We start from the raw sequence: 23,549 nt of genomic DNA, 5'->3' as shown, positions 1-23,549 counted from the left end.
TGTGTGTGTGTGTGTGTGTGTGTGTGTGTGTGTGTGTGTGTGTGTGTGTGTGTGTGTGTGTGTGTGTGTGTGTGTGTGTGTGTAATAGTGAGTTTAGGTGAGTGTGCGTGTGTCTGTATATATTTAAGTTTAAACGTTTCTTTGCCATTGATGTACATTTGTATGTGTGTGTGCTGCTTTAGTGGGCTTTTTGCAGCAAAGTAACGAGTAATGTGTGTGTGTGTGTGTGTGTGTCTCAGATGAGACTGATTTTAATGAGCTCTCTCTTTCTCTCTCTCACACATGTTCCTTTCTAAGGTAGCCCAAACGATCAATACGCCACGTCTGAACAAGAACGTATGCAAAGTCAGATTGTTACAAAAAAGTCTATAAAAACCTGCTCATCTCTTGTTGTTCCTGAGCTCAACTTTGCTGGCCGTCACTGTGCGTACAGCATTTTCCTTCAGTAATAAATATCTTGTCTGAGAGCAACCAGATGTTCCAGCCAGCCCTGTTCTTGTTAACAGGGACTGGGGCAGTGTTGAGCTGTGGTGTTAAAATTTAAAAGGCTTATGTCTGGCCTTCAGAGTGCTATCACTGCTCCACTTAATTACTTCCTTGGTGCAGCCAGAGGAGCACAGTTCAGCTGTATGGCAGAGAAAGTGAAAGTGCCACGCGACTACTCACTTATAGACGAGCAATCGCACGCATGCATGCCTTATCACACCAGAAAGTGTGCATGTGCATGTGCTCGTGTTAGTTTGTGGAAAACAATGAAGAAGGTTGATTTTCTGGTTTGATTCTCGTATGAAACCATTTTGCATGTAAGCTATAGACGCCCATGGTTGCTTGGTTACTTACTCGCCTGTATATTTTTGGCTGTTGGAACTGTGAGTTTGTGATGCAGAGAGGAAGGGAAATGGAAAGAGAGGAACAGATGGTGTTTGAGAGGAGGTGAGGCTTGTGGTTGTCCTGTCCAGAGCCTGGTGAGATTGGCCTGTTTTACTTCCCGGGCTCGAAAGGGGGAGAATTGTAGCGGACCAGGGATTTATTGCATTTGTGTATGCGAGCAAAAGACAATAAGACACCTCAAACTCACTGTCTAAATATAATCCATATCACTGAGTAAACACCTTGTACCTCTAATAGTGCTGAAATGCCAAACAGCTGCTGTTTCTAGACTTTAGTCTTTTCTTTCAGTCACTGTAAATGTAATATTTTTGATGTGTGTATTGTTAGACAGAACGCTTGAGCTCCAGGAAACAGTGATGGCGATAATTCACTATTTTTTGACAATTTATAGACTAAACATTTAGCAGCATAATTAAATAAATAATACAGATGAAATGAAAATCATTGCTAGTTGCAGCTTTTATCTCCAGGAATGTTTTTGCACCTTCTCAAATTTGATTTTGTAATTGGATAAGAAGAACAAAAGCAAGTCTACCTGATACCTTTGCTGTTTGCCAGCAGTGCTGTCAGTCCTCTCTCACCTGGATAGAAAAAAAGAGCTGTGTGTATTTGGAAACATAAAGTTTCACTGTAGCAGCGTTGACAGGAAATGATGGGCCTATGGTATGTTTGGTGTCGAAAAGACACACACACACACACACAGACACACACACACTTTCATGTAATCACACATACTGGTGCTGGGCTCCCCTCCAAGACCCGGTCATGAATCACAGGCGAGGAACAAAAGAGTTTGTCGTATGGCTTGTTAGACTTGGAGCAGAGTTGGCTGCCGACATATAGATATGGATACACACACACACGCTCACACACACACACACACACACACACACACACACACACACACACAAACGCTCAGTTATCTGTGTGTGCACCCTTTAATTGGATTGCCACGGTACCCATGTGTAGATGTTTAGCTGTTTTGTGTGTATATGCAAAGACACCCAGCCCCAACCCACAGCAAAAGTGTTGGTGTTAGTGTGTGTGTGTGTGTGTGTGTGTGTGTGTGTGTGTGTTTATATATATGCAAGGGGCTTAATGGTTAAGCCTGTGTCAGGCTGGTGAAAACATGGTCATTCATATGGTAATAACCAAGCAAAGAAGAGGACAATAAATCTCTCCATATCCTCTGAGACCTTACAGAAAAGTGAGCAGATCCTACAGAGCTGGGAGCTTCAGATGGGACACCATCTCACTCATATCTCAGACACCAGGGACGCAGGGTTTCTCTCTACAGAGGTTCATGCTGGAAGAGCTGAAAGCCGCCTCTGCCAAGTAGGTGGTAGTCGTACTCAGTAGCGTTAGTTCTTCATTAGGGCAGTAGCCTTAAGTTGTGTTTTGATTTTTACTTGTCACTGTGTCTTTGTGGTTTTTAAAGGAAGGACAAAAATTGAGTAGTGCTGATGTGACAGGCTTTTGGCCTGTATCACACTGCATTTTAGAACAAAAAAGTGTACGTTTAGCAAGCAAGTGTTATGTTCACAATTCTATTAATCAGAGCCTCGGTCTGTGAAAACATTAGTGTCCTTCTCAGGTTATTTAACAGGTCCCCTGAGGAATTTAAAGCAGTTGGATTGCATGCTGATGTTCGGATGAGCGTGGCAAAAGATTTCCCATCAGGGTTGGCCATTCTGGGTTTTAGACTCGCTTTGAATTGAGACAAATTAGATTGTTGAGTAAGAGAATAGAGCTGTGATGCCCTGAATGGAGAGCATTAGGGAAACTGAGTTTGACTTTGCTTGACTTGATTTCTTACTTTTCAAAGCTGCTCACAGCGAGGAACACAACAACTTCTGGTTTCAGCCTCCTAATCATCTCAGTTAACAGTGGGGGTCGACCGTGTGTGAAGGCTGCATCCAGCTCAACACACACACAAGACGCAGTTTCTGAATGAGGAGAAATTGGATGGAGCGGCAGTTTTAAACTGAGCTCTTCACTAGGAGCTAGTAAGGCACCAGTCTTGACCTTTGTGCTGATCACTGCACCTATTCTCACTCTGTGACGACACATCAGCTCGGATGTGTTGGCCAAATGACAGTAACACACATGGCTTTCTGCAGCTCAAGACAGATCCTGAAGCTGTCACCACCAGCAGAGCTGATATATAGGCGTGCCTTCACATAACTGAAGCAGCAGCGAGTACAGTAAGGTCTGCGAGCCAAACATATAAAATACAGTAGTTAGTCCGTGGCGGTGTAGCTGGAGGCTGGAGTTGTGCTTGTTGGCTGTGAACAGATTCTTGTGTTTCATGGCAGCCTCTTTACTGTGAGGCTCCCACACTGGTCACGCCTGTCACACAGATGTCTTGCTCCACAAATCACACACATACACTGTAGAGACACACACACACACACTCACACATGGGCAACATGAAAGGACTTACACAATAAGAGAGCCTTGTGTGAACATTTATATTGCTCTCTCCAGCAGGTTTAAATAGTAAAGCAAACATTAATGTGTAGAAGATATCACACTCACTAAAGAGAAGCGGGCAGGTCAGCTGTAGTACAGATTAGGTGTGCAGTTGTAGTGCTCTTTGTTGTTATTGGTCAGGGTGGTTTCATATGAACGGAGTGTGATGTTGGATATGCAGGTGAGACACATGTTTACACATCATGAAACTCTGGCTGAGAGCCAGAATAGCAGCACATCGCTCAGTTACCGCGCGGCTCAGTCCAGCCTGTGTATCTGAATGGGGCTGAGATGAATATGTTTGGACTGGAGCCAGGCCACTCTCTCTCTCTCTCTCACTGTCTCACAAACACATTTCTGTGATTTCTAGATTTCTAGATTTCTGTGAGGACACCCATTGACATGATACATTCAAAGCATTCAAATAGCTGTGAGGACTTGTGAGGACGTTTCCGAAGTCTCATCACTCTAAAGCTCAAACTGGTCCTCACAAAGATGGACGTACACAGGGTGCCACAATTTAACATTTGACACAGTCAATAACTAAAGTACAATGTGTGAGGTTTGCATGCTAATGTCTATGTCTGTGTGTGTTTATGTGTGAGTGATGGCCTGATCCCTCTTCTGAGTGCTCTGTGCTTGAGTTGATCTGCATCTGCCTCTTTGTGAGTGCTGGTGCAAGCATCGCACATGTGTGTGCGTTTCTTTGGTGTGTGTGTACAGTATCAGTGTTTATTTGTGACTGTTAATTACGGCCCCCCTCTTGCCTGCTCCCCAAATCAGTGCACAGCTGCAGGGCCCCCTGAGAAAGGCAGCACTGCATCTAATGTCTTATTATTCACGCTGTCTGTCTGCTCACCAGCCATACAGGGCCTGGGGGATGGAGGGGGATTTTGGGCTGTGCGTATACGTGTGTGTGTGTGTGTGTGTGTGTGTGTGTGAATATGTGATGAGGGGGTTATGTATTAGCAAAGTGGTAATGGAGGGTTCGTCCAGTCTCCTAATTCGTTGGCACTACTTAATTAAAAGCGATGCGACAGTGTGATTGGTGCAGTTGATGGATGGAGAGACACCCAGGCGCTTTAGGATCAGGGATATCAGTGTGTGTGTGTGTCTGTGTGTGTCTGTGTGTGTGTGTGAGCATGTGTCTGTGTGTCTAGTGAAAGGAAGAGGAAGTCATTACCTTTTAATCATACCCTTTATTCCTTATCCCCCCTCTATTCTCTCTTCATCCCCCCCTTTCTGTCTCTAAATTCTCCCTAAAGCCTCCTCCACTCGGCCCTGCCCCCCCTACGTTCCTCCAGCTGGCTCTCAGTGTCAAGCTCCTTGTCATCTTCAATCAACCCCTCTTTTCTGCCACACTTACCCTTTTTCCTCCTATCCCTCAACCTTCCACTAGGATGTGTGACACATATAAATGATCCAACTCTGTCCATTCATGCCATTCAGTGTGCCTCGAGCTGTACAACAGAATAAATCTGTAGTCATATATTTGTTACAGCCTCGAGGTTACGTGCCACTGGCTTTAATGAAAGGTACTATACTGCTGTGTTCAGCTGGGTGCCACTGGTCCGGGACTACTGTCAGGTTACTTAAATTGGAGGTGACCAAGGACAAAATATAAAAACATCAATATAACTAGACCCCATCTTGTGATTAGATCACACCAGCTGCGGCGCCGATCTATGTGTATGGTGCAATGGAAAGCATGACATGAGAGAAGTGAATTTGGCAAAACAGGTGATCTGTGCCAGATTTATTCAGCATGTGTAACCATCGTCACATAGATAGGGGCACCCAAGTAGTGGTTTAATGCTCCTCAACAATAATATTGTTACTTATTAAGGATGTGATGGTCATCGTTAACAGATGTTGTTATAATGAGGGTTGAATGTTATTGAGATTGGGATGGATCAGTGGACAGGAATGATTGATTGAGACCGGGATACAGTGATCCGCCATTTAAAACAATTGTGTACTTCCTACCCCCTAAGTTTCGTGACTGTCAGTTGTTTACAGGACAGATTTTGGCAACACGACAGCGTCACAACTGTACAAGTATTCAAAATAGCTTCTGTGGTTTGTTTTGGCCTCAAGAAGTGTATCCAGGCCCACATTTTATCATGATGACACACGCAAACACACACTAACAAGGTGGAAATACCTGGCATGCTGTCACAACAGGTAACAACACCAAACTACCGCCTGCATATTATTCATACCGTAAATTTCTACTAACCCAACCACTGAGCTAAAATCAAAAACTGATCATTGAATAATGCTTAAATCCCTGTTTAATGAACTGTACCTATGTATCTGTCGCTGAAGATTGCTGACCTCATTCTAGCCCTTGTGCTTCTGCTCTAGTGCTCAGTCTATAAAGTTTAAAATGCTATAAGAATAAAAGAATAAAAACAAAAAAGAAATTGACCGTAATAAGTAGGGGTGCAACAATTACTTGCTCGCTTGTTTTATGTTGCCAATGGTCCAGATTCCAAAAGATTTTCAATTTACTGTCATATATGACACAAAAAAGCTTAAATGTTAAAAAAGGACAGAAATGATTACTTGATTATCTAACTAGTTCTTTCACAAAGGTGGTGCCGATTGCAGGGCTTTACTGCTTTACTGTTCATTACATTGTACAGGGGGTTTTCTTTTTTCACCCAGTGTATATTGTGGTTAACATGTGAATGGCTTCCTGTGACCTTAAGCCAACATACAGAAGGTGACTGGCCCACTAGTTCAAGGTGAAGCAACGGAGATGATCTATTGTATGTGTGCATTTGCTTGAGTGTTTGTGCAGGTCCATTAGTGTGTGTGCTAGCAAGCAATAATTGAACCTAATTATATGCAGCTATTCATTGGAACCTACTGCCATGGGGTGAAAAGGTCTCTAATTTCTAGTATAGTAATATGCGCGCACGCACCCACACACACACACACACACACACACACACACACCACTTGGGTGATAAGCCTGCTGTGACTGCAGTTGCACTCCATCTTTAACCAGTCTAAACACAGGGCAGTGTTTTCCTCCACATCAAAGGGCTCCTCATTACAATAGTAAAACCTTAACATTACTGCAGCAGAGCTTCTCTTTCCGAAATTCAGGAAAAATGTTTCACGAACCAATTTCAAGGTGGAAATTACAGCAGAATTACAGCCATTAGAGGTTAGAGACAGTGTACGGCTGTTTTGTCAGGCAGGTTTGATCTGGCTGTCCTGGTGGCTTTGTGGTTATGTCTACCAGTCAGCAGTGTTGGTAATGCTGAAACAAACATTAGCTGTAATGCTGTGGTTACCTGCATCAGTGTGAAACCTTCCTCTTGACACTGAAACAAGGTTTGCATGCTCTGTAACTGGACCTGTATCAACGTGTTTTAACAAGCTAACGAAGCCTCTTCCATAGTTATTGTACTGTATGTGTGTGTGTGTGTGAGAGAGAGATTGGTATGTGGGAAGGTGGGGGGCAGGGGTCTGCTTTGACACCCTAATCCTGCAGCCGAGTTTGGCTTTGTGTGGAGACCTTAGCTGGGAGGAGAGAGGGATGGAAAGAGTGAGAGAGAGCGAGAAAGAGGGAGCGGGAGAAGGAGGGGGTGTCAGGGGCAGTCGATTGAAGAGGTGGGGGAGTTGGTTTGAGGCAGGGCGAGAGGGAGGGGAGTGATGGGAAGGGAGAATGAGGGAGATGGGGTTCGTTCATTCTCCTGCTTCTCTCTATGAAAGGAAACAAAGGATGCTGTAAAGGGCCTGACTTATGACAGCAGGACTTCTTAGAGTTTGTCTGTTAGCCTGTTAGCTGGTTAGCCTCCGCTGGCCTCTTCTTCTCCCTCCATCCGTCTGTACATCTCTCACATCTCTGCCTCTGCTGAAGACGCCTCATCGCTCCTCTGCTCGCTTCCCTGGCTGCTCAATGTGAGTTATTCTGCATGTGTCTGTGTGTGTTAAAGCAATTTAATAGGGGTCTGCTGTGGTCATTGCACACTATACTTCTAATATACTTTTTTCTGCAGTTTGGTTAGTTTTTTTTGTCATGTAGACAGTCTAAAAAGCAAGACATGCGGTTGAATCTGTGGTGTGGATCTGCTCTCTCTCCAACTATCGCCCTCTTTGCCACTGATTCATATTTCTGCTCCTTTTCCTCAGACACAAGTGAGGAAAAGCTTTGAGTAGCAGGGGGATATGCCCATTTCCTCTGGGCTGGGAGAATGAGAGAAGTAATAAACAGAGCTGACCATGCACACCTGAAATAGGTCACTTCTGGTCTTCAAATAGAATTAGAAAATTTCAGCGCCTGTCAAGGGTAAAGCTTAATCCAGATGCGTAAAACTGACATTTGTACGCCAGAGAGCTAATGCTAAATGACAGCCGGCTACATCTGCTTTTGTTGGAGTCAACACACAAGACTGCAGAGCAAATGCTGCCCTGCCTAAATATTTAGCAGTGGTTTTCTGTGGCTGAAGGGCAGACGGCTTGGTTGCTGGCACGGCAGCAGTGTTGGCACATAGTCGGTCAGCCTGGCACAGGAACTGACATTAAGGGTGGGTGGGGCCACCTCTCTCGCTGTCTGTCCCTTAAGAAGGGAAGGTAGCAGTGTGGCAAAGACATGGGGGGATTTCTAGAATAATTTTGGACTATTGATTAACAGAAGCCGATATTGACAAAATTAGTACTGCACCAATCGACACAGCATTATCTCCATTTTGATATGTTCATTAATGTCTAATATATAAATTTAAAATGCATTTTCAAAGCCAGATCTCCGATTCTCTGAGAGATTATGGTAAAATTGAACTCATCATTCATTTTAGAGTTGAAAAGATTAGTCGATTTGACAAAATTCATCAGAAACCATTTTGTCAATCAATATACTGTACTGAACTGTTAATGAGCTGAATATCTGTTTGTTGGTTGGACATAAGACGCAATTTTTATACACCTCATCGGGCATTAAGAGAATATGATGGGCATTTTTCATTATTTATCCAAACAATTAATTCATTCATCGAGAAAGTAATCGGCAGATTAATTGATACTGAAAATAATTTATATTTGCATCCCCTACTCATTTACAGATGATGATTGTGATACACACATTTATGTACAGAGGCAATCTGTTATAATGTGAAATTATCACCCAACCTTAGTGTTGCTTGTTGTAGTAGACTGACTCTCATACATTAGTTACTCACACACACACGCACACACACATACTGGCTGTGGATTTTGTTTTTTAATAGGCAGCTTGCAGAAGAGGAAAACGCAAACAGATGCAGGGCTTTAGACATTGAAACTATTGCTGTGGGATTGTCCTTGCTGCTGCTGTTTCTGCTTTGGTTTGTGTGTGTGTGTGTGTGTGTGTGTGTGTGTGTGCGAGATACCCAGGGAGATTGCTGAGAGCAAGAGTTGAGATGCCTGTCTGGCTTTCTGCATCTAAATGAGGAGAGAAAATGTGTGTGGCGGTGTGGATGTGTAAATCTTCATTTCTACTTTGTCTTATTAAGCTAAGCAAGGAGTAAAGCCAATCTCACCAGCTACATTCAGAGCTTCATTATCTATCCTTAACATGTTTGTGCTGGCTTGTAGAGGAATGTGCTGTGTTTGGTATTTCCCTCCTGGTTGAAGAGATCCGCCTGTACAGATGCAAGGTAATTCTCTAATGGGCCCCATCGCAGGAACAGCTCCACTCAATAGCCATCAGTCAATTATACTCAATAGCCATCAGTCAATTAAAGTCAATACGACAAAGCAGAGGACAGCGGGCTCTCTTGCTGTCAGTGTTTAGAGTGTCACAAGATTGACCGTCTCTCTGTCGAAATTGGATTCAGTGCCGGGTGAGAGGAATGCTTACGGTAACAACATTGCACACTGGTCTCTGGGAAATAAAATCGTGCCACTTCAGATGGATGGAGGCTAGTGTCACAAGATTAGCATTAATACTCCTAAAAATGTGGACGTAAGCCATGATATCCCCTCAGAAAGAGCTGCTGCCCATAATTAAAAAGAGAGGTCAAAAGATGACACGATTGCTTAGTATGTGTGGACGGTGAGCCCTTGAGGATTGGGAAGAAGGTGAAGAGGTTAGACTGCAGGGATGGAGGCAACAAAGGAGGTGAGTTTTTATGAAGGTGGATGCCAGCTGAGGAAAGAAAAAAACAGCTCTTCCAGCTGAGCCCCTGATGATGGTCTCTGTCAGCAACTTGAGAGATGCCTCCTTTCTTTTGCACCCCTCCCTGTTGTGCTTCTGTTCATCTCCTCTTCGACACATTTGTTCTCAGGTGCTTGTTTAGATATATACCTTTTGCCTTTTGTTTACAGCTCTCATGGCAAAGCTTGTAGCCTGGAGGAGGGTGAAAGGGGTCAAATCAAGTGTTTCCCACCCACTGTAAATATACAGTAAGCTACAGCTTGTCTCTTTTGACTGTTTAATTTGGCATACATACTAAGCGTTCCTCCATCCATCCTTCAATATCTCTCTTTCCCTACATCCCACTATGCTCTCTCCCCTCGGCTATTCCCCAGGCGGCAGGCCACATATTGAATCCTTTGAATCCTCCTATTTTTCTCTTATGGGGGCACTCAAAGCTCAAACAGAGAGGGGAAATGCAGCATCTGCCTGCAAACACACACTGATGCACAAACAAATATATGCACAACCATATGCAAACACCAACACACTTGCACAGGAAATATTGTGATCCTTTGGTGCCTCAGACTTTTGTTTTGCTCGGGTCATTGTTTACCATTGAATGCTTGAGTCCATTCCTCCATATTCAATGACAAAGCTGTTTGTTCTTGGATCAAAAGATTAGTTTCACTGAGACATAACTTGATGGATCAGTGTGCGAAGGAGCGCTTGGCCACCGAGGCTGTTAGCCAGAATTCGGAGCCACCGCGGAGAATAGCCTTCTATTGTTTGGTTGTCAGGCTGGTTGGCTGCCGTGGCGCGCACACTCAGACATGTTGGCATGCACACAGACATGTACTGATGTACACACATACAAACAGAGACACTTATCACCAGAAAGAGTCAGTGTCAGGTCAGCCGGCTCGGCCCGTGGACAGCGCTGTATTGTTGCTAGCCTCCAGCTCTCCTGGACATTTAACAGTGCAGGCATTCAGCTGTTACTGGTGACTCAGTACCGGCGGGCAGCGCGGCGACCAGTGTGACCAACAACACCTGCCCTCACACTACCACACTGTTGTGTTCAAGAGGATTGAGGAGCAGATGGCCGGCAAAGATAAATCAAGAGTATTTTGCTTCTGAAATACATATTTACATAAATGAAGGGGCATGAAATACTATATGACATGAGGGAGGTAAAAACCACAGTGTACCTTTAATGAATTCAACAATGAGTTAAACATGTCTGTGAGGAACGAGCAAAATAAAGTATTCCCCATGGTGAGATGATGAAATGTGAGCCCATAGTGAGGTTTCTATTGGTTTTGTTCTCATAGCCCTATTGAACGTATTGGTCTTTCACTTGACCTCCACCCTGATGACCCCCACTGAGAGCCCCAAGAGATAAACATTAATGACACATTGTGATCCCTGCTTATTGGACTCTAACGTTAACATCCAGTGGAAAATGTGATGACTGAGATCTTTCATCGACATTTGTGAGTATTTCTAGCTTCCTGCCAAAACAATATATGTGTCATGTCAAGTGGCTGTTTGACTTTGACACTTCTTGTAGCCCGAATATTTGACTGGCATATTTTCCAAGGCCCTTCATATACCACATCTTATTCTGGCCTTTTTTCTTTTTTTTTTTTACATTAATTCTTAGGGGTGTTGGAGAGGTCATGTATGCAAGTATAGTTATGTACACACTCGTGGTTTGTTAGAGGTGCTGTCAGGCAGCCTTCTCTGAGCGAATCAATATGCCTTTTGTCTGCAAAAGAGTGCAAATGAGCCTCCATCAGCCTCAGCCTGGTCCACACCAGTGTCACATATGCAGGAGCACGGTGACATCTTAAACCCCCAAATCAGCGACAAGCAGCCAAAACAGTCAAGTCAGTGACCTACTTCTCTGTATTTTAAAGAGGTCCCATGTGGACATGGATGTTTTTCAACATTTTTTGTCATTTTAGTGGTGCTGTCATTTGTTACAGGCTTTTATGTCACCCAGCAAACATACAGTATTTTGCTGGTTTCTTTCTTCTTGGAAAAAGGCAATAAAGGGTCACTGCATACTCCGTGTAGTTAATGAAGCGTCCTCTAATATTACTGTACTACTGTACCTGACTAGGGATGGACTGATCACACTTTTCTTTCTCACTGTAGATTCTGATACTTCAACTCAGCGAATCTGCTAATACAGTTACCACAGCCGGTGCCTGGCTTCTCTTTTCCCCAAATTTAAAATCTGTGTACCTGATTGTGTGATGATATCATACAGGCAACTATGCCCCCAGCCTGCATATCAACCAAAGATCACATTTTGCTGTTTGTTTTTTACTTAGCCATAGACCTTCCGCCCATCGTTCTGTCTTCCTCTGCCCTCAATGTTTCTGTCTTCATTTACTGTAGTTAAATTCCTGCGCTGGAAAACATGTACATTGATATTGCTTTCAAATAGGGCTATTAAAACAACATGCAGCTATATCCTTTTTAACAGACCACTTTTTAATCATATGTGTGGAGACAACTTGGGTGGATTCAGTTCATGCTGACATCAGCAGTATTTTTATTTCTGGTAAAAATCCTGCGAGGGAAAATATTCCAGACGCACCAGACAAATGATCCTTTAAATGCCCCTTGCCTGGCTGATGTTATCATCCAAGTATTCAGTAGGAAATTCACCACACTACTATCTATCAACTATCATATCTAACGATTGCAATGTCACTTTGCAACCAGTGTGTGTGTGAGTGTGAGTGTGAGAGAGACATCCAGTGAGTGAGAGCTGGTCATCTGCTACCACAACCCTCCTCTGGTGCCCCGTGGTGCCAGTGTAACCAGCCTGGCAGTATGCTCCTGAAGCACTAGTGTACAGACACACACACACACACACACACACACACACACACACACACACACACACACACACACACACACACACACACACACACATATATTACCAAGGCACGGCTGAGCTAATGACTCATCTCTCTGCCCCCCCTCTTCTCTCTCTGTCTGTCTGTTCCTCTGTTTTTCTCTGTCTCTGTCTGTACAGGGGACATCACTCAGAAGGGCTATGAGAAGAAAAGAGGCAAGCTTTTGGCACCGTACATCCCACAGATACAAGGTAAGACTGACGGGCCTGCAGGAAATTTACTGTCCAGAATGGGTTTTATCTTTGCTCTGGCGGTCTGTTAGCGTAGCAGTTAGCATAGTGTCCTTGCAAGAGCAAACCGAATGAGGCAAGTATCTCATATTATTATCATCATTATTATCAATGATACTATGGAGTAGCTTCATTTACATATGCACAGACATATACATACATATAGCATAGTTTGCTTTTTTTAAATAAGACACACCTTATTATTGCTTGTTGGGATAAAGAAAAGAAACAATACCAAATATAATAAAAACATAAATAAAAAGAGGAGCCAAAAGAAAACAGTGTATATGTAGAAATTGTATATTTTAGATGAGTTAATTGAGTCATTTGAATATCAGAGATACCACATCAAACATCACACGGTCATAAAGTTGAGTTAGATGTGTCTCTGCTGTGCTCTCTGTGACCTTTGAGTCTGTTGTTAATGCCTTTAACCCCGCTTCAGCCAGTCACCATTAGTTTATGTCTGTGGCTAAATGAAAACAGGAGCTAATCTACCAAGGCAAGGAAGGCATATTAGGCATATTATGGAAATATTAGGTGTCTCTGCTAAGATCATAACTGCTAGTAATGGTACTAAATTTGTGTTGCTCTTCAATCCACATGCTAATTTGATTTAATAAAATGCACTTTATAGGCTGTGATTATGCGTTTTAGGTAATTGCCTGCTTTTTTAGAGGAATGCTTTTTTTTTTTTTTTTACCATCCTGTGTTATGGGTGTTTGAAATGAGATGTATGAACTTTGAAAAACAGGGAGGCTTGAACTTGATCAGCTGTATGTTACTCATTTGACTGTGTAGGGGCCTGCATGCATTTATCAATCAATTCAGTGTATTTTTAGCCCCAGTCATGCAGTCAGTCAGCCCCAGCCGCCTTGGGCAGACTAAAGGGTTGAGTTGGTTTGTGGTGCATCCCAGAGAGGAGTTGTTGCCTGTATGCTTCATGCTTCTTCGTCCTCTACCCAGGGTCCATGGCAGTCTTTGGTTTGGCCCACTATCAGAACAGCAAGCCTCAGTGGAAACCAGAGTCTGGTGTGGGCCACTCGCTCAAGGCTTTCCACTGAAGTTAGCAGGACTGTTATTTAGCTTGGGCGGACCAGCTCCTTCGTTCTCTGTCATTCTCTTGCGCTGTCTCTGTCCTTGTTATCATGGATTTATGGATTTTCATTCTGATGTCCATTGTTAGATTAGTACAGTGTGGATCCTAACACCTAAAGCAGGGAAGTGATAGATATAGAGCAGAGATGGATGGGCTTCGGAGTGGGTGAGCTTTTTCACATAGATTCATTCATATTCCATCAGGATGAATGGATGTGTTGGGAATTAATGACATATCCATCCAGTGCGATTAATCGGTGGATTAGGGTTCAGCAGCTGCATGGTTTAAATAGGTGACCAATAGATTGTAGACCTCTGAGCTACATGCAACAAGCTATTTTACAGCCTTGTATTTCACTGGTGCCATAAGACTGCATATGTGCCAAGTGCAGTAAAGTAACTGTATAAAACCAGATTGTTAAAATCTACGAGAGAGTACATTAATTTCCTTTGTTCATATTTTAGTGTTCAGGTTTTACTGTGAGCTTTCAGAGTAAATAATTGCTTCAGATGTTGACCATACTTGGAAGTCAAAAAATAAGGGAAAGTTGGCATATGAATATAAATCAATCAACGTCAAATTGCTCTCTGCGGAGGAATTTTTGTACCTTCTCTGTGAGAATACGGGTATGTGGTGTCTGGTTTTCATTTTCTGACAGTGAGTGCTGTTGCTGAGTCCCTGCTCTTTCGCACTGAATTTGCCATCCATTCATTTTTATTAGGCACATGTCAGACATACAACTGTGAACTTGATGCAAGTCATTAGCCATGCATATTTGCTCTCGAGGAAGTGGGACACAGCTCACGTGTCATCAGCCGCCACACCGGTAAGTGTTGGCATCAGACAGGTGCTAAAAATTCATCAGGGTTCGCCGTGAACCAATAACAACATCTGCTATGACATAGCATGCCTCTGATTGGCTCAGTGTCTCTGAAGTATGCTCTGCCCAGCAACCAGGCCCGGTGTCCTGGCTTGTTATATAGACCTGTCTCCTCTGGGAGCGGGGAAAGGCTGTTGTGCGACTGGGTTGTCAGAGCGATATAAGGGACCAGCATATATTGATGTGTCTGTCCATGCTCAGGGGATGCTGCATGTGCATGTGTGTGTCAGACTCCACGCATTGCGTGTCCTTAAATGTCCTCAGGCCTTATTGAACATTGTGTAATATTTGAAACTCATGTTATTAGATTTAGCTGAAGAGTGTGTCAGTGTTGCTCAGTGTGTGTGCTGCTGCCGTCTGAGAGTTGCTGACAGTGTGGGGCTCACTGATCCTCACTAAGCTGCTGCTGAAAAGCCAGGCGGGCTGATGGCTGGCTGACTGCTTGGCTGGCTGGGTGTCTGACTCGCCAGCCAACTAGGTGTTGGATGTAACAGGCTGAATGTGGTGGCAGAACTCTGTCCTCAAAAGGCCGTTTTTGATGCAAAGGCAACCACTCTGTATGCTGCTTGGTTCATTTGGTAACAGGTCGTCACAGCAACCCCAAAGCTGTCCACAGTCTGGTCAGAGATGCTTTTTAGCACCCAATTGTTGATTTGTAGACTTTCTGTCATTCCACACTGTGACAACTGTTAGTCATTGGCCAAAAGTAGGAGCTGCTTTGACTCCCTAAAGGTTTGGTTGAAGTGTGTGAATAGAGCTGGACTGTTGTGGTAATGTTACTGATGAGTCCCTCAGAGGTCGACTGATATTTGACTTTTAAAGGTCGATAGAACGAGAGTTTGGAGCAGGAAGAAGCTGATGGCCAAACCGATTAATCAGTTGGCCTCTAGTCGCTCATACTTACTCAGTCTGTGTCATCAGGTTGATATAATATCACTGCTGACACCTTTAGTTATCCTTTTTTGTATCACTCATCTTTGTAACTATTCAAATAATGTTCCATTGGGGAAAGAAGGCTCCAGGAGTGATAGCCATCTAACAAAAGAAAAACAGTATCAAGATGTCCGTGAAAGCATCTTATCATACTCACGCAGGGAACATTGGTGGTGCAGCAGCAAAGCCTCTTGCCTACCGCCACAGAGGGGTAGGATTCATTTCATAGTAGCTGTACTATTGGCTTTGTTGTGCGTTCCAGTGAACACAGTCAGCTATGTTTGCCATGAGAATTTGTATAAGTTAATGTCTCTGTTACTGTAGGTTTCATCTGAGTAAAGGGCTTTCTGTTAAATTTAGTTGTGTTGCATGCACCTGAGCCTATGATATTTCAAGTTATTTTTTCAGTAGTCAACTCATTGTCGCTTTTGTACTTCGTTCATACAAAAATTCTATGTATTTTGTTGTGCTGCTGCTTTGATATATCTGTAAGTATACATGTAGTGTTTGAGTATCAGAAAGAAGAGAATTTTGTTGTAATAAATCTTTCAAGTGGAGATGAAAACCAGCAGGAGGCTGTTGAAACATGGTACTAGTTGGCATTGTTTATTTATATTGTTACTCTCCTCTTTGTCCCACTCTCTGGAAAATATACCTTCAAAAATTGTCAGATATGGTTGAGTTGAGTTATAATGCCGTTCTTTGCGACAGCTTCCTGTTCTTTTGTGTGAAAAGGTCCTTTAAGGCCTTTCATTACACAACACAGAAATAAAAGCAAGTTGTGGGAGAAGCATTTCTTTAGCTTGTGTGTTCATATTATATTAGTAATATTCCATTTTTATGTGTGCATTTAGATCTTCGAACACGCAGAATATTATATACCATAACAGAGGAGAAGGTGAAGATTCTGGGTCAAGAAGTTTATCTAGATCAAACTTTTGATCTACAGTAAAATTAATTTAATCTCATTTAGACACATTTTACATCCTCTGTGTGTCATGAGATTAAAGCTCATTGGAATCATTTTGTGAGTTTTTCCTCTACATTTATCCATCCTACAAACTTCAAATGCATCAGCATAAGAGCATGAGAGGATGAAATGAAGCCAGTGATATGAGACTACTAATAGAGCCTGATCCATGACCTTCCTTCAGGCAGTAGTCTTGGATTTCTCCTCTGATGCTAACCACTAGTTACTTAATGAAGCTCCAATGAGAATTGCATAAGCTGAACTATGAATCACTGACTGTGTCACACCGAGCACAGAGAGGTTGACGAGTTTGAGAGTTTTATCATTTTAGAATGTTCTACTTAGAAGATGTTGTCTTTTTGACATTCATGGTGCTTAATCACCTCCTTTCCGTTAACGTCTGTGTAATTTGCATTTGCTTCTCTTAAAAGGCTGGAAGGCGGCTGGAAGGCAGCTGGAGAGCTGCGAGAGAGGCTGGATTAATTAAAGGGAATACTTTCACAACTGCAAGCTTCTGTATTAGAAGAAAGCAGCCTAAATAGAGATTACCATTAAGCTTGTGGATACTTGATCTGGTCGAGCAATATTCAGCAGCGTTGTTCAACATTGTGCACATTCTGCATTGGAGGAATATATAACTTTCTGTCCAGTTATCAACTGTCCTCTTCCTGCTTTGGTCTTGTCTCTCCGCAGGTGTAGATCCTTCTCTGCAAATTGACAACAGGATCCAGGCCTCTTCACAAGCTGTTCTCCAAGGCTCTAAGCACAACAAGTCTCGGGCCGCCAACACTCGGGATGAGCGCTTCAGATCTGGTAATCATGTGTCCATGCTTCCTTGGAGTTTTAAATGCCTCGTGCTCTTCTTTTATGCACTAGCTTAACTGTGTTGATGTTTTCTCTTAGATTTGCACACAGAAGCCGTCCAAGCAGCTTTGGCAAAGTACAAAGAGAGGAAGATGCCAATGCCCTCCAAGAGACGATCTGTGTTAGTTCAGTCTTCGGTTGAGGCATGCACCCCGCCAGGTGAGACTTTCCTGTAAATCCACTGTTCACCAAGGGCAGAGTTTGTCCAGTACACACACAGTTGAGGTTTATGCTCACGCCGGCTTGTTTACATGTGTTCCCATGAGTATTGGAGTGTAGGATGCTGACACGGTTGTGCCCAGTGGTCAGTGATGATATCGCCAAGCATTTGCTACTGGAAAAAATGTGCGGTTTGATGAATGTGTCCATTATTTGTGACTATAAAGGACTCGGTTCTCACTGTTGTGCTCAGAGGCAGACCTTCCCACATGAGTTGCATAATGGGTGCATAATCAGATTTTTAACATAGTCTCAAAATGTTGACCTTTTGCCTGCTTTTATAACAGTTTGTATTGTGTGGGCCGGTTCAGCTGAATATTTGTCATTTTACTGCATTCTGCAGCTACTTTTTTGTTGTGAATCCCAAACATTTCCCAAAGAAAGCATTTTATATTCCAGTCAGTCAGTAAGATGTCTGTGTGATTTGATGACAGAAAACTTGCCTCAAAGTCTCTCAAACACTACAGGGGTTTTATCGTTGGTCTGTAAGAGTTCATTGGTGGGGGGCCTTAGAGCCTCATGTCTTGGATAAAGAGAGGACACAGTGGTGGAGCAAGTAACTGGATTATGAGCTCAGACATTTGGGCTTGAACAAGAGAAGGAGGGGGCCTTTTCATGGTTGTTCTCAGTCACTCTGAGTGATCAGCGTTAATCTGTTTGGATAAGGTGCATAGGTAGGGCTGACAGACCCACAAAATCTCATATTGTGCATCAACAGTAAGATAACCTGGGACTCTGCTACTTTTTCAAGGTTAATGGCAGCTACAGGTGTTGGTGTGCACACAGTGGCATGGTTGTGTTAGTTATTTCCACATTTCATCTGAGCAACATTCTCCTTTTCCATCTTGATAATCTCCAGTGGAAGGTTCACATCTGGTCACATTATATAAATAAATCTAAATTGAATGGCTGACTGGATGTGGCCAACGTACAGACCAACTGTGACAATAGACAGCAGTGTCCACAAAACATTGGAACTAAAAACACATTGTACAAAAAAACGCTCCAATGTATTTTAGTTATGCACTGCCCCAGAAAATTCAACAACTATTGGATGGATTTCCATGAAACATTGTACAGACATTCATTGTGCCCAGTAGATGAAGCGTACATACTTTGGTGATCCTCTGCCGCTACTACAAGATTCATGGTATGTTATTCATGTCATTAGATGGACTGCCATGAAATTTGGCTCAGTCATTCATTTTCCCCCAAGAAATTGTCTTCAGTTTTGGTTTAAAACCAAATACCTGCGAAATTAACGACATCCCCCATCAGCCTCAGGTGTAGCTGACTAGCTAATGTTGTTATGAGCATGGTACATATACCTGCTATTTTAACATCATTTCATCACTTAGACTGTGTTAGCATACTGACATGACCATTAAGCTCAAATCACCACTGTGCCCAAGTACAGCCTTTTAGTCTTGTTTTCGTCACTAGTAGACAACTTAAAAGGTAATCAGCAAAAGTGATTTGTCATTTATACTTCATCAATGAAGGATAGGTTGAACCTTCAGGCTCCTGTTTTAGGATACAAAAAAAGAGTATGCACACACATCCACACTTTACTCAGTATAGTAATTGTCACTTTCAGGCACCAACCATTATGATGTTGCTGCAGACATTTGGATTGAGGCATTTTTTGTCGAAATTATTTATTGAAAACCAGCTCAATCTTTTAACTTCTGGGCCGAAGCTTTATTATTCTAACTGTCTGTGTTTGCTATAATGCGGTAGTTCAGTGGTGCACAAGAATAACTGAGATTTTGGCATATCTGCTACTGTCTCTCTGTCTTAGGTATTCTCTCTTTTATACCCCTCTCTACCTCAAAATCTTCCATCACTGCCTGTCTCTCTGACTCAGTCTGCACTATCTATTCTTGTTTTTGTCAGTTTATCTGCGACTTACACCTCTTTTCCCCTTTTAGTTTTTTTCTTATTATTTCCACCTCTCTATTTCTGCATTGCATTTGTTCTCTGACCCGTCTCCCTCTGTGTAACTGTGTCAAGGTTACTGAGATGGAGAGAGAAATTGAGAGAGGCAGAGGAATAACAAACAGAATCATAAATGCGAGATAACCCCCATGAGTCTGCTGGATGTAGAGACATTAAATCTTAACTTGTTATAATCAAACCTCATGCAGCTTTCCTCTGACAGCCTCTGCAAGGCCACGATGAAGCTTGAGGAGAGCAACAGCGAGTTTCTCAATTGATGGACTTTAAGTCTAACTGCATTCTGTGAGTGATCAGGAGGCAGATTAATCACATGAAGGCTCATTAGTTTTGCGAACATCATCAGGCATGTGGTGATCACACACACAGGCTTAATCACTCTTTTTTTAAATGTCTCTCCCTCATCCTCTCCAGGGACTTGAGGTTTTTGTAAAGTATGCTCAGAGACTTTAGTGTAATATTTTGAGACGTTTGAATGTACTTTTTTACGAGGGCTGCAGGGCAAGCACTGCTGTTTATTTCGTTCATGATGAATAATGTGCAAAAGTGTGAAAACAGCAATTTTTATAACTTAAGTATTTAATTTTCCTCAACTGGATGATGCCTAAGCCTGTTTAGCCCTTTCACTGCTCTCAATTCTCTGCAGAGCACAAATCTCAAACTGGGCTGCTCTTGTGTAACTTCAGTGATCCTGTTGAAGGAACAGACATTTCTGGGAATTTGGCAGATGAAATGGAATGTGTTCATTTTGAATGAGCCTTACCGTACTTTGAAGTTGTTCCTGTTTAGGCTTTTTTTGCCGAGACCACCTGCTCACAGTTGCCTCAAAGGAGAGGCAGTAAAATCATCAATGACTGGGTTTGAGTACAAGCTGTAATAGTTTGAGCATACACAATGTTTTGGAATTTTTTTTGTATACCAACATTAGAAATTAAAAAATGGAAATTAGAAAATTTCAGTTTTGTGTTTTGTATGGAAGTAAAGTGTGCGTGTGTTTTTGCAGTTTGTTTTTAAGCAGCACTTTTAAGTAGGAATAATAGTGCTATGTAGTAGGCAAATGCACTGATACAGTAGGAAGAAAACACATCTTTTTTTTTCTTAGCTGCAATTTTAACTCCCAGTTAAGTGCTCAGTTTTCTAGCAGCACCTATTGTAGATATACAGTTGCAAGAAAAAGTATGTGAACCCTTTGGGATTACTTGGATTTCTGCATAAATTGGTCATAAAATATGTTCTGATCTTCATCTAAGTCACATCACTAGACAAACACAGTCTGCTTAAACTAATACCGCACAAAAAATTATAAGTTTTCATGTTTTTATTGAACACAACATGTAAACATCCACAGTGCAGGGTGGAAAAAGTATGTGAACCTTTGGATTTAATAACTGGTTGACCCTCCTTTGGCAGCAATAACCTCAACCAAACGTTTCCTGTAGTTGCAGATTAGACCTGCACAACGGTCAGGAGGAATTTTGGACCATTCCTCTGTACAAAACTGTTTCAGTTCAGCAATATTCTTGGGATGTCTGGTGTGAATCGCTCTCTTGAGGTCATTCCACAGTATCTCAATCGGGTTGAGGTCAGGACTCTGACTGGGCCACTCCAGAAGGCGTATTTTCTTCTGTTGAAGCCATTCTGTTGTTGATTTACTTCTATGCTTTGGGTCGTTGTCCTGTTGCATCACCCATCCTCTGTTGAGCTTCAGTTGGCGGACAGATGGTCTTAGGTTTTCCTGCAAAATGTCTTGATAAACTTGGGAATTCATTTTTCCGTCGATGACAGCAATCCGTCCAGGCCCTGAGGCAGCAAAGCAGCCCCAAACCATGATGCCCCCTTCACCATATTTCACAGTTGGGATGAGGTTTTGGTGTTGGTGTGCTGTGCATTTTTTTCTCCACACATAGCGTTGTGTGTTCCTTCCAAACAACTCAATTTTGGTTTCATCTGTCCACAGAATATTTTGCCAGTAGTGCTGTGGAACATCCAGGTGCTCTTTTGCAAACTTCAGACGTGCAGCAATGTTTTTTTTGGACAGCAATGGCTTCCTCCGTGGTGTCCTCCCATGAACTCCATTCTTGTTTAATGTTTTACTTATTGTAGATTTGTCAACAATAATGTTAGCATGTGCCAGAGATTTCTGTACGTCTTTAACTGACCCTAGGATTCTTCTTCACCTCATTGAGCATTCTGCGCTGTGCTCTCACAGTCATCTTTACAGGACGACCACACCTAGGGAGAGTAGCAACAGTGCTGAACTTTCTCCATTTGTAGACAGTCTGTCTTACTGTGGACACGTGGACATCAAGGCTTTTAGAGATACTTTTGTAACCCTTTCCAGCTTCATGCAAGTCAACAATTCTTGATCGTAGATCTTCTGAGAGCTCTTTTGTGCGAGGCACGGTTCACATCAGGCAATGCCTCTTGAGAACAGCAAACTCAAAACTGGTGTGTGTTTTTTATAGGGCAGGGCAGCTTTAACCAACACATCCAATCTCATCACATTGATTGGACTCCAGGTTGGCTGACTCCTCGCTCCAATTAGCTCTTGGAGAAGCCATTAGCCTAGGGGTTCACATACTTTTTCCACCCTGCACTGTTAATGTTTACATGTTGTGTTCAATAAAAACATGAAAACGTATAATTTTTTGTGCGGTATTAGTTTAAGCAGACTTTGTTTGTCCAGTGATGTGACTTAGATGAAGATCAGAACATATTTTATGACCAATTTATGCAGAAATCCAAGTAATCCCAAAGGGTTCACATACTTTTTCTTGCAACTGTATATAGTTTGTACCATGAACATTTCTGTTAAAAAGCTGGGCTGTCTTGAAACCTCTGTGTATGTGTTGGTGTGGCTACCTCTATAGGTAAATTTAAATTGCATAATCTACCAGTGAAGCTTTAAAAACAAGCATCCCTCAGGCTAACATCTTTCATCTCATCAAAATCATCTGGCCATCCCACTATCTTATATGTACTCTTATCCAGTATGTATAAGTAGAATAATGTATCATCAGCATATCATATAAATCCTGCCATTGCCAGTTTTATTGGTTATTTTCCTGGTGACATTGTACGGCCCGATGTCAATGTCCACTGTTGTGACGCTGCCCTGTCTTGACCTGTCAAACACAGACACCTCCTCAGCGTCGGAAGACGAGGGCTCGCTTCGCCGGCAGGGACGCCTGGCCACCTCCACGCCCTACCAGGGCCACGGCCACCCAGCCGTTGAGCACTGGTTTAACCGTGTCATCCAGGGTTCGTCCACCTCATCCTCCGCGTCATCCACCTCATCTCACCCGGGAGGGAGATCCGTCACCACCACCAACACCACTGCCCACGCAGCTCTCAACGCCAACGCCGCAGCTACAGCACTGGCCGACCTTATGGCACACACCCAGCTAGGTCAGTGACACACAGTCTCACACGCCATCACATTTCAGTTGGTCGCTCTGTATGTTTTTGTCCCATTTCTACTGATGCAGTGCTCTCATGCAGTTAGTCCAGAGGTGAATAAGTTTATCAAACGTTACGTTTATCACGTAAATCAAAGTCTTTTTGCGTCCTCATGCTATTCGGTGAAATGCAAAAATGTGAGTCGTGTAGTTTTTAGCTAAAGTAGGAAGGTATTACAGAAGTACAATGAGATAATCATGCTAAGCAAGCAAACAGTGTTGGATGTTTTGAATTATTTCCGGCATATAGTGTTCTCACTGTTCAAGTTTGCTGATGAAAGAATCCCAATGTAGGTTTAATTAAGGTTACCTTCACAGTAAAATTACAGTCCTTTCAACAAGCCTGCAGAACCTTTTGCTTAGCTGTACGGTTTTAAATTCTTCCATTTAAATATATGCATGCATTGTTGAGCCTGCAGCCTTTTACTTTCTCCATTGTCGTACATTTGCTGGTATCAGCAGAAGTTCATTGTCTTCCATTATTTCCAGCCAATCACAAATTTTGTCATGT

The 23,549-nt window shown here is 42.7% G+C and overlaps 1 protein-coding gene across 4 annotated transcripts in view; it reads left to right on the top strand.

Annotated features, from left to right (window-relative positions):
- Positions 1 to 23,549, top strand: part of dip2a (disco-interacting protein 2 homolog A) — an 84,536-nt gene that overhangs the window by 33,743 nt on the left and 27,244 nt on the right. For all 4 annotated transcript variants that reach the window (XM_070838472.1, XM_070838471.1, XM_070838470.1 and 1 more), the window contains exons 2-5: positions 12,549 to 12,620; positions 17,235 to 17,354; positions 17,445 to 17,564; positions 22,719 to 22,988. In XM_070838472.1, coding sequence (XP_070694573.1) covers positions 12,549 to 12,620; positions 17,235 to 17,354; positions 17,445 to 17,564; positions 22,719 to 22,988 — 582 coding nt within the window. The remainder of the gene's footprint in view (positions 1 to 12,548; positions 12,621 to 17,234; positions 17,355 to 17,444; positions 17,565 to 22,718; positions 22,989 to 23,549) is intronic.

The sequence above is a fragment of the Pempheris klunzingeri genome, chromosome 10, assembly GCF_042242105.1.
Source record: "Pempheris klunzingeri isolate RE-2024b chromosome 10, fPemKlu1.hap1, whole genome shotgun sequence".
Taxonomy (NCBI): domain Eukaryota; kingdom Metazoa; phylum Chordata; class Actinopteri; order Acropomatiformes; family Pempheridae; genus Pempheris; species Pempheris klunzingeri.
This window is presented reverse-complemented; position numbering and strand designations above follow the sequence as displayed.